Source organism: Meriones unguiculatus, chromosome 20, assembly GCF_030254825.1.
Source record: "Meriones unguiculatus strain TT.TT164.6M chromosome 20, Bangor_MerUng_6.1, whole genome shotgun sequence".
NCBI classification, from domain to species: Eukaryota; Metazoa; Chordata; class Mammalia; order Rodentia; family Muridae; genus Meriones; species Meriones unguiculatus.
In genome coordinates, this window is record NC_083367.1 from 63308276 (window position 1) to 63320214 (window position 11939).

Below are 11939 nucleotides of genomic sequence, written 5' to 3' on the forward strand. Positions count from 1 at the left end.
CAACTCTCAAATACAAAAATGAGAACCATCAAACCCCTGTCACTGAAAAAAAAATTTTTTAATATTTATTTATCTATTTTTATGTATGAGTGATCTGTTTTCACACACCTAGAAGAGGGTATCAGATCCCATTGCAGATGGTTGTGAGCCACTATGTGGTTGTCTGGGAATTGAACACAGGACCTCTGGAAGAAGAGCTGGTGCTCTTAACCGCTGAGCCATCTCTCCAGCCTGAAAAATTTTTAAGATATATTTATACATTTTATGTATGTATATAAGGACTCTATCTGCATGCACACCAGCATGCCAGAAGAGAGCATCAGAGGCCAATGTAGATGGTTGTGAGCCACCATATAGCTGCTAGGAGTTGAACTCAGGACCTCTGGAAGAACAGCCAGTGCTCTTAACCTCTGAGCCATCTCTCCAGCCCCTGAAGTTTTGTTTTATTTAAATCTTTTGCTATCTTCAGCTTTCCATTTTTAAGTCAAACCCCTACTTTGAACAATGGATAATATAACTTAGCAGGAGATTAAGAAGTGTGTGGTGTGAGCACCTTTATAGGCTAATAACACTAGACATCGTAGAATACTTCTTTCAGCCCAGAATGCACATTGCAACATTTTGGGGGGTCATGTTAGCCAACACGTTTATTAAAATACTCAGTATCAAAAATGATGAGGGAAATACAGAGCCAAACCACAGTAAGAAAGCGCTTTGCTCTTGTAAGGTGCCTATTTCCAAAGAGATGGAGATTAGTGCTGGCAAAGGAGAGAAAAGGAGACCCTTGCACACACTCACTGAGAAGGTAACTACTACAGACATTACAGAAAGGGTGTGAAGGATCCTTAGAAAAAGACAGAACTGCTGATGACTTAGCGATATGATTGATACTGGGTATTCATCCAAGGGAGATATAGTGAGTTTGTTTGTTTGTTTGGTTGGTTGGTTGGTTGGTTGGTTGGTTGGTTGGTTGGTTGGTTTTGGTTTTTTGAGACAAGATTTCTCTGTGTAGCCTTGGCTGTTCTGGACTCACGTTGTAGATCAGGCTGGCCTCAAACTCACAAAGATCTGCCTGCCTCTGCCTCCCTGAGTGCTGGGATTTCAGGTGTGCAGCAGCATGCCTGGCTAGACAGAGTGAGTCCTAAAGCCTCACCTGAACTCTCATTACGGCACTACGCACAGCAGATGAGATGCCCAGCCAACCTAGGGGTCCAGTGATGGAAGAGTGGCTCTTTTAAATGGCTTATGTTTGCATAATGTCATATTACTCAGCCTCACAAAGAATGAATTCCTGTTATTTGCAGCAACATGGATAGTATTGGAGATACCATGTTACATGAAACCAGACGCAGAAAGATATGTACACATCTTCATGATAAAGCTGCAGTTTTAATATCCTAAATGTAGAGACCCTAGCAGTGGGTATTAGAGCTGGGAAGGGGCAGGAGAGATGATGGATTTTAACAGTTTTTTTAGACATTTGTAAATGGGGTGTGCAAAGAATAAAATATTTCCTCTTTTCTCCCTCTTCCAATATCCATGCCATTTGCCTTTTCTGAGTGAGGACTGATCATCTTACCTAGGATTGTCCTCCTTGCTTAGCTTCTTTAGATGAACAGATTTTAGTATGATTATCCTATATTATATGTCCAATATCTACTTATGAGTATATACCATGTGTATCTTTCTGCTTCTGGGATACCTCACTCAGCATGATCTTTTCTAGATCCCACATTTGCCTGCAAATTTCAGGATTTCCTTGTTTTTAATTTTTGAGTAGTATTCCATTGTATAAATGTACCACAATTTCTGTATCCATTCCTCAGCTGAGGACATCTGGGTTGTTTCCAGGGTTCTGGCTACTGTGAATAAAACTGCTACGAACATGGTTAAGCAAATGTCCTTGTACACTTGAGCATATTTGGGGTATATGCCTAGGGCTAGGATAGCTGGATCTTGAGGAAGTGCTATTCCTACTTGTCTGAGAAAGTGCCAGATTGATTTCCAAAGTGGTTGTACAAGTTTACATTCTTACCATCAATGGAGGAGGGTTCCCCTTTCTCCACATCCTCTCCAGCATGTATTGTCACTTGAGGTTTGGATATGAGCCTACCACAGAGGGCCTCTGAAAGACTCTACCAAGCAGGGTATCAAAGCAGATGCTGAGGCTCATAACCAAACTTTGGGCAGAGTACAGGGAAGCTTATGAAAGAAGGGATAGAAAGACCTGGAGGGGACAGGTGCTCCTCAAGGAGAGCAACAGAACCAAAAATCTGGGCTCAGGGGTCTTTTCTGACACTGATACTCCAACCAAGGACCATTCATGGAGATAACCTAGAACCCCTGCACAGATGTAGCCCATGGCATCTCAGTCTCCAAGTGGGTTCCCTAGTAAGGGACTGTTTCTAACATGAACTCAGTGGCTGTTCTTTGATTACCTCCCCCTGGGGGGGAAGCAGCCTTACCAAGCCTCAGAGGAAGACAATACAGTCAGTCCTGATGAGACCTGATAGGCTAGGGTCAGATAGAGGGGGAAGAGTACCTCTCCTATCAGTGGACTTGGAGAGGGGCATGAGAGGAGATGAAAGAGGGAGGGTGGGATTGGGAGGGGATGAAGGAGGGGGCTACAGCTGAGATACAAAGTGAATAAACTGTAATTAATATCAAAAAATAAATATTTAAATTAAAAAAGGAAAAAAACATATTTTTTTAAAAAATGAAGTTAAAGGCTTCCAACACAAAGGTGTGATAAATGTTTGAGGATATAGAAATACCAATTATTAACTTAGTCATTACAGATCATGTACATGTATCAAATTATCACACCACCTCCCACAAATATGTAATTTAATATCTCAATTAAAAAACTTACCTGTCATAGGAGGAAAAAAAAAGCATATTCTAAAGAAAAAAACTGCATCCTATGCCAAGAGGTACCAGCTCCTGAAACTAGCAATGGTGACTTTTAAACAGCTGTTAGAAATCTTTGATGAAGTAAATAAAAAATGAAGTGCAAAATAAGAAATCTCAGCATTAAGGAAAGAACCAATTGGTGTTCTAGTACTGAGAAACAGTGCCAGCCTCCCATTGGTCTGCTAAGCAAGTGGAGTTGAAGGGCTGCTACTCTGAGAATTATTTTTGGGCTCTAGCATCCAGCAGCCCACACATTGCTCATGGGAAGAAGAAAAACTTGTGAGGGAAAAAAAAAAAGGTAGCTGCAACTACAGTTTCCTCACTGTTCACAGTGAGTGTGGCTGAGTAGAGGTGGGCCTTTTTGATTCCAGGAGAGGAACAGCTGGTCTTGCGCCCTTTAGCAGACACAATCTACTGCAGATAGAGAAGCTATGTCTCCTTTGGTGTAGTCCAGTCTTGGGACAAGTGTTATGGCTGTAGCTGTATAACAGCTTCTGGTGAATTCCACCAAGGTTTACTCCACTGTCTTTGGCACTTGGCTACAGCCAGCATCTGTTAAGCAAAGGCTAGATTCTAATGATCACATGCCACAAGGCCAGACCCATCTCTGGAAGGCAGAAGATAAGTGCTGGACAAGTTGACTCTGACCTCATTCAGCCCCAAATCCAAACTACGCCTCACTCCTAGATGTCCCATCATCTCGGCCTTCCATAGCTAAAGCAGCACTATCCGGCAGACCATGGCCCACAGGGCCTGTTGCATCTGTTGACTGTTACCCGTGGGTCCAACTCCAAGTTTTGGAATGTGCAGGCTTTTATCTCATGTCATAGTTCACATTTTGTTTCCTGTTGCCCACAGTGACCACTTAGTCAGAGAGAGGTAGCTTCATGTGACCTGCAGAGCCACACAGAACCCATTACTCATAAGGGTTCCCAACAAAACTTGATTTTCTATGTTATTGTCTTAAAATTCTTTTTTTTTTTTTTTTTTTTTTTTTTTTTTAAGACAGGGTTTCTCTTTGTAGCCCTGGCTATACTAGAATTCACTCTGTAGACCAGGCTGGCCTTGAATTCACAGTCCTTCCTCTGCCTCCCAAGTGCTGAAATCAAAGGTGTGCAATATCACACCAGGTGTTTTAAATTCTTAATCTTTAAATAAGGGCTCTGTGTTTCATTTGGCATTGATCTTCTCAAATTGTATAGTCACACCTGTCCAGGATGTTTGTAGGGCATCATCCAACCTTCTTTCTTAATACTTTGGCAAGCTGATTTTTCTTCCTAATCACTGGTGTTGACCCATATCCAACATGGCAGGATGGATACTCCCATGACTGGCCCCAAGTCACAAGTGGCCTTGTCATCTAGAAGCACCATGGCCAGGCCAGGCCACTGGATGCCAGTGACTTAGGAAGTCTCATAGCCATCTGGTCAAGCATAGCAGAGAATGGTGTCATTATGATGAACTCAGCTACACAGAACCAAGAATGAAACCACTGGTAGAATGGAGGGGTCTTCCATGTTCCACCAGAATATTCTGCCATTACAAATGAGGTTGCTTGGCTACAGTGGGCCAAAGGGATGACCACATAAAGCCATAAGAAACAGTCAGTGGCCATTTTCCCTTTGATGGACACTACTAGGTGAAGCTGAATATAGCTGGCTCTTCAGAGACCATGAGAATGGGCTGCCAAGGGCATCATTCTTGGATGGCATCCTAACAAGATGAGTGTGGCCTGCTCAGTTTCAAGGCCTGGTTTTCAGGCCTTCCCATGACTTTGCTTCTCCCCCTTGTTTGTTTGTTTGTTTGTTTTTAAGATTTATTTATTTACCATGTATACAGTGTTCTGCCTGCATGTACACCTGCACACCAGAACTCATTATAGATGGTTGTGAGCCACCATGTGGTTGCTGGGAATTGAACTCAGGACCACTGGAAGAACAGCCAGTGCTCTTAACCTCTGAGCCATCTCTCCAGCCCCTCCCCCTTGTTTTTAAAATGGGTCACTAACATTATATCTGGGGCCAGGAATGTGGCTCAGTCTGTACAATACTTGCCTAACAGGCATTAGGCAATGGGTTTGATTCCCCACACTGGATAAAATGAATGTGGTAGAGGATGAGAAGTTCAAGGTCATTCTCAGCAACTTCATGAGTTCAAGGCTAGCCCTGGACTATGCAAGAGACCTTGTCTCAACACTGCCTAATACTACCACTAACAGTTTATGTCAGAGACCACTCACAGCATCTTAAAATTTTTCAGTTAACATGCCTCCCTTTTCAGTCATCTTGCTGGAATAAACCAAATTGCTCAGTGCCATAAAGGTGGTTGCCTGCTGCTCCTGGGTTCTGTGATAGGTCTCCAGGTGTTTAGATGGACCTCCCTTCTCAAAGGAGACAGGGCCCAGGCCCAAGCATCATGCCACTGTGTGCTTTGTGCCGCCCTGTCCTACAGGAAGGAACTGGCTCACTGAGGCAGCTGGAGAGAAGAGAGGGTGTGGCTGTGTGTTCTAAGGTCCTTCAAAGGCAGTCCTTGGAAGGCTGACCTAACCTCCTGCAGCTGCAGCTCGGTGCCCCTGAACAGGTTTATTGCAAGGCTTAAAGTGCTGCCCAACAATAAGTAATGGATTTATATACTGGGTAAGAAGTCACCAGCCCCATGGTACAGCGGTCACACTCAGGGTATCCCCCAGCAGGACCTCTCGGCTCCTCTGCCCCACACACCACCTCCTGTTTCCCATGGTCCCCATAGTGGCTTTGGCCATCTGTCTGGGAAATAGCACAGGCACTATGGCAGAGCTAGCTGCTGCACCAAGAGGCCGGCACTGGCACAGCTTGAAATTCATCAGTCAGCTCTGGTGGCCAAAGGGGCTCGGTCCCCAGCCACTAGTGTCAGAGCAGACTTTCCATCACTGAGAGGCTTGAAAGAACCTCAGCCGGCTCCCTGCAGGAGAGGTTAGGGGCCAAAAGACACACCGCTGTCTTGTCACAAAATTGAGCACTGCCCTAGAAGCCCCCTATGGCTGCACACTGCACAGACACTGGCAACTCTTGAACAGGATTCCCCTCCCCTGCATTCTGCTCTACTGCTTCAGGCAGACAGTGCCTTCCTGCAGGAGGGGACAGGACAAGGCATGAACCTCCAGACATTCTCTGAGAGAGAAAGAGCCACGGTTGAAGAATACCTACCACCTCCCCTAGAGAACCCCGAGGACAGCTTCTCCCTGCCTGTGACCCACTGGCTTCTGAGATTAGAAACAACAGGCTTCTACAGCAAAGCCGAAAGAGAAAGGGCAGACAACACCCTGCCTGCCACTAGCTGATGGAGAAGGGTTTCTGGCCAGATGAGAGCTGGGTGAGAGGTTTTCGTTTTTAATTTTTATCTTTAGCTTTTATTTATTTATGCTTTTTGCCATAATTTTTAAATATCCAGAAAAGTATAGATTTCATCCAAGAGGAATGAGGAAACAGCTCTCTAGATGGTTTAAATTGCTGCCAGCCCTCTCCTCAGGTCCAGCCTGTCAGATAACGTGATCCCACCACATAGGACAAAGAATGTTCATTACCCAGTGATGAAAGTGAAATTCTCACACTGACATCTGTTGTGTTGTTTTTGTTTCACAATCGTTTGTCTTCTCTAAATATGACATAAAGGGAGGGCAAACAGGCTCGTTGAGCATTGAGTTTCTAAGCACACAGTGCCACCAGGCTGCCACCTTACCATGGCAAATTTAACACTTGGCATCCAACAGTACCTCAACAGGTCCTTTAATATGATAACTGAAGCTCTTGTAACCCATGCGAGAAATAAAGTATGACTTCTCCCCCTATACACTGAGGCCCTCAGGAAGGTTTCACAGGCCTTCAGACACTTCCCGTGTGAAAGGAACTCAGAGTATTGTCACAGTGCAGAACTGAGTTCATTTATGATAGTTGTGAGATTTTATTCTTTGTCTTTGTAGAACTGTGTCTGGTTATGTGTTCTTAAAAGCTGGATGGAGCATTAGCCTGCGGCTTATAGACAGAAATTAAAAAAAAATAAATGATATATTAAGATTTAAGTTCTGAGAGCTGAGCACAAGAGAATTACATTAAAAACATTCATGAGCTCAGAGATGCAGGACTGCAACCACCATGTTCAGATTAGGGTCACGTAAGAATCCAACACCAGTGCCCAAACATGGTGTCACCAGTGTCATAATCCTGGCCTGCATTATTGAAACAGTGAAGTCACAAAATACTGTGGATTTTATCTTCATAAGGTCTAGAAATATGGCAAAATTATTTATGATGGATTATGCAGATTGTTCTATTACATTGGATAGAAAATGCTAATTTTTAATCATAAGAACTGCTGACTCATTAGACCAACTAGGTCTAAGCAACTTACAGACATATTGTTTTGTTAGTCCACTACACACATAAATGAATCCATTTGATTAGTTGCATTTTTCAAATAATTAAGTGGAGAAATAATTCTTTCAAAAGATTGTCCGCTTCATAACGATTAATTGTATATGTACTCAAGTTATTTTTACTTCACTCCTCATTGTAAGAAAAATTGTTTTGTTCTCGCATACCGATTGACTTTCTGGAGAGAACTGGGGTAGATCTTGAGCAGGAAATGGTATCATGTTTATATTTTTAAGGATAACTATAGCAAATATCTAAAATTTTCAAAAAGATTGGAAATAAGAAGGCTAATTGCTAATATTCAAATTGTTGAGACAAGAAGGTAAATTGCAAGAGTGGTGCTGAATGCCAGGGCCAGAGACATAGGGGGAAAAAAGAAAAGCTGGTTATCTGTAAAATAGTAGAGGCAGATGAAGCTAACCTCTGGTGAGGAACTGGGCTCCAGTCTGATTTTTGCACTCTGAGAGTACAGATTTGACAGTGTGTCCTCTGCCCTGTCAGGCTTCATGGTCATTAGACAGGTGCCAGTCAAATGGCCTTATAGTGTCAGAAGCAAAAAGCCAACACTGGTTATTTTCTGCTTTAAAGATGTTTTCCCTAAAAGTTTGTGTGCCAGAACAAAGGTGCATCATGTGCGATGTAGCTTATGGTCTGGTGCCATAATGTAGTTTGTGTGCTTACCTCATCTCTGGTTTCTGAGATGACCTGAGCTCTTCCCTAAGGGATATGCATACCCCAGACTCTGACACTTAGGGACAACCAAGTTCCCTCCCTGCTGTGAGTAGAGACAGTGGAAGATTAAAGAATCGGGCTTTCAAGACAGTGACAGCAGCAACTAGCTTGCAGGCCAGGGAAGACAGAAGCTGCCATCCTGGAGCCTGATGGATTTGAGTTGTAGGGAGCCACTCCTTAGATGAGGAAGTAAACTTCTCAGTGACAAGTGTTTAGACACTGGGTTACTTAAGGGCACTGGGTTACTTAAGGGACACTGAACCATAAAGAAGAGACTGAACTGAAACGAAACTTCTGAGGTTGGAAAAGTGGAGACGTCCACAAGGAGACAGCTGCAGAATACAGTTGAAGGGCAGGAGGTGGGAAGAGGAGATAGGGACCAAACAGTTGATCTACTCAGAAGAGCAGGGGGGTGGGAGATGGGGTTAGGGACCAAGACGGTGTGACTGGCAGGCAGGGTGCTGCTCTTAAGGAATAATATTCTGCCAGAATATATTTAAAGATGTTTTCCCTAAAAGTTTGTGTGCCAGAACAAAGGTGCATCATGTGCGATGTAGCTTATTTTCCTGGTGCCATAATGTAGTTTGTGTGCTTACCTCAAGCTGGGCACATCCCCTCTGGTTTCTGAGATGACCTGAGCTCTTCCCTCGGTGATATGCATACCCCAGACTCTGACACTTAGGGACAGCCAGAATATAAGAAAGTCATATTCTCCATGAATGCATGTCAAGGCTGACAGTTTCAGCAAAAAGTCCTTAGTGGCTGTTTTTGTGATTTAATCTGTCATTTAGGACAGATTTGTCATTTTGTTTTTCTCCCATATAAATGCCCCAAAGAAGAATGGTTGTAATTAGTAAAGTTGAACAGAGTCCCCAAAGCTATTACATGATGCTCAGAATCTGTGACTGTGAGAGCTTGTGGCAAAGAGATGGTATGGCTTTGAGGTGGAAAGGGGCCCTAGATTCTCCAGGAAGACTCAACGTTAGTTTCTTTCGTCATTTCTATGTCAGAATATCTAAGAAGGAAGGAAGGAAGGAAGGAAGGAAGGAAGGAAGGAAGGAAGGAAGGAAGGAAGGAAGGAAGGAAGGAAGGAAGGAAGGAAAGAAGGAAGGGAAGAAAGGTGTTAGTCTCTGTTACAGTGTAAGAGATAAATTCCACCCAGGCAGTGACTCATGTCTTTGATTGCAGCACTCAGGATGAGGTTGATCTCTTGAGTTCAAGGCCAGCCTGTTCTACTGCATGAGTTCAGGACAGCCAGGGCCACACAGAGAAACCCTGCAGAAAGAGAGGTTGGGGGGCGGGCGTTGGCTGGAGAGGGAGAGACAGAGAAAGAGGGAGGAAAGGAGGGAGGGAGGGAGGGAGGACGGGAGGGAGATACATTCCATTATAATGGGAAAGGCTGGAGAGGAAGCCCCATTGGTCTAGAAGTCTGGCTTTTGGCTAGGTATAGTGGCACAGGCCTTTAATCCCAGCACTTGGGAGGCAGAGGCAGGTGTATCTGTGAGTTTTGAAGCCAGCCTGGTCTACATAGTGAGTTCCAGAACAACCAGAGTAAAACTCCATCTCAGGGGTTGGTGGGGTTGGGGGGAGGAATGCAGTTTTTGTTTGTGTGTATAGTTACAACCAACAGAGTTCCTACCCTTGGATTTTTCTAAGAAGTATTTGTAAATAAAATGTCTCTAATTCTAATGAATATCATTTCAAACTTCATATGTATATATGCATGTGGTTGTTCATATGTATGTGGTGGTTATACATGTGTGTGTGCTTGCCTATGGAGGTCAGAGGCCGACACTGTATTCTTTCTTGATTAATTCTCTTCATTTACTGAGGCAGGATCTCTCACTGAACCTAGAAATAACAGCTACTCTAGCTCATCAGCTTACCCTGGGGGTCCTGATCTCCGCCTCCCCAGCACTGTAATTCTAGGCAGTTTGCCATGCTCACTTGGTTTTTATTTGAGAGCCAGGGATCAGACTCCGTTCCTTACATTTGCACAGCAGGCACTTTATTCACTGAGCTCTCCTCCCAGGCCCTCACTTCTTACTTCCTTAAATCTCAGCTGTCTTTTTCAGTTAATAAAGGCAAAAAAGTTTACCTGAAAGGGCTCGCCTACCTCTGATCACTATATGAGTAAGGCAGGCAGCAACCTTATTTTCTCTAAAGAGAGAAACTTAAAACTTGCAAATTATGCAAAGGACTTATCAATATACGTTTGTTATTTCTAGCACTTTTTAGTTCTTGTGTGCACCTGCTGTAATTACTAACAAAGCCACAATACAGAGAATGGTAATATGAACCATCATAAAGTTTACAATAATTTTAAAAGATCCATTCATTAACTCATCAGAATTGGTTCACTATTAGTCATCCATAAAGTATGAGTCATTACCTTCTGTTTCCAGGTTTGGATTTTTGAGAAGGGTCTTTGGACAAAGCAGTTTCTTCCTGCTGGGGTAGATCCCCTTGTCCACTTTCATTGAACCCTTGGTTGGATGCCAGGTTCTGAGAAGTGGGGCTCATGGGAGATTACTTTATCTGGCCACTATTTTAGCTTTCCTCAACAAATGACTGCCCTTCATTAATTTACATATTGTATATTTTTACATATTGAATATTTGTGTCTTACAGATGTCCGACTATTTCCCAGGCTGAGTTTAACCCTTGTCATCAAGAAGATTTTAACAGCCACCTTAGAAACCATTGGCTTATTGGGGGGGGAGGGGGGAGAAGGGAGAAATAAAAATGTAAGGTTTATTTTTTTCTTAATTTATTTACCTATTGTAGATTATTCATTAAAATGCTTTTGAAAAGGCATTGTCATTTTTGAGTTTTAGAAAAAGCCATAAAGCACTGTCTACTCTTTTCAAAATGAAGAGGCATCAACACAAAAATAGCCTGTGAAGGGTGACAGTCTCCTACTGTGTGCTCTGGACGCGGGTGTTGGGGGGGAGGGGCGGAAAGCTGCATGCTTGAGAACCTAGGGAGAGAACACAGCTGATCTCTATACTTTACCACTGACTTAGTCAACAAATGTTTGTGTAGTCTGTGCTGTGTGTTGGGACCTTTCATGGTAACTCAGAACACATGAAACACATGAGTGAGCAAACAGCTGGGATCTGCCCTTACCCCCAGTTCCCGAGCACTGCTAACCAAGTTCTGCCTCCCTCCCTGGCACACTTCTCAAGCCTCATGCTGGCTAAGGCGAAGCTCCTCCTAAAGGGCCTTTGGGTGGGTACTTGACCTGGGAGCTGAAGACAACAGACCCAAGTCCACATACAAAAAAGCCACCCTAAAACCACTTTATTTTACTCTATGTGTGTGGGTGTTTCACCTTCATGCCTGTTCCTTTGGATGCCAGAAGGCAGATTGGATTCGCCGAGACTGCAGTCATAGATTATAAACCACCATGTGGACATCAGAATTAGACCCTGGTTCTCTGGAAGAGAAGCCAGTGTTTTAACCACTGAGCATCCCTTCAATCCCACTGAAAGTATAGATTTCTCTGTGTAGTCCTGGCTTTCCTGGAACGTGTTCTGTTGACCAGGCTGTCCTCAAACTCAGAGATCCACCTGCCTCTATCTTCTGAGTTCTGGGATTAAAGGCGTGCACCACCACACCCAGCTGAAAGTACTCTTTTTTTTTTTTTCAGTGAACAAGTTGTGATTCCCTCAGTCTGGAGCAGGGTCTGAACATTATATTTTTTAAAAAAAAATTAGTTTAGTGCGATGTTCAATCAGATGAACATCTGTACACTGTCTCCTCTCAAGCACTAGTCTCCTATTTCAGTTTACCTAAAATATAGTTCTCAGTGTTGGAGAAACCTGAAGTTGAATGATGTGACCAGACTGTAGCCACTTCTGCCTGCTCCATAACCCCCAAATA

At 43.5% G+C, this 11939-nt stretch overlaps 1 protein-coding gene across 1 annotated transcript in view; it reads left to right on the plus strand.

The window, feature by feature from the left end:
- Rsph3 (radial spoke head 3) overlaps window positions 1-10841 on the plus strand; it is a 45006-nt gene extending 34165 nt beyond the window's left edge. The window contains exon 9 of the mRNA XM_021635736.2: window positions 10686-10841. Within this exon, the coding sequence (XP_021491411.1) occupies window positions 10686-10709 (24 nt within the window). The 3' untranslated portion in view covers window positions 10710-10841. The remainder of the gene's footprint in view (window positions 1-10685) is intronic.
- Window positions 10842-11939: the final 1098 nt, after the last annotated feature.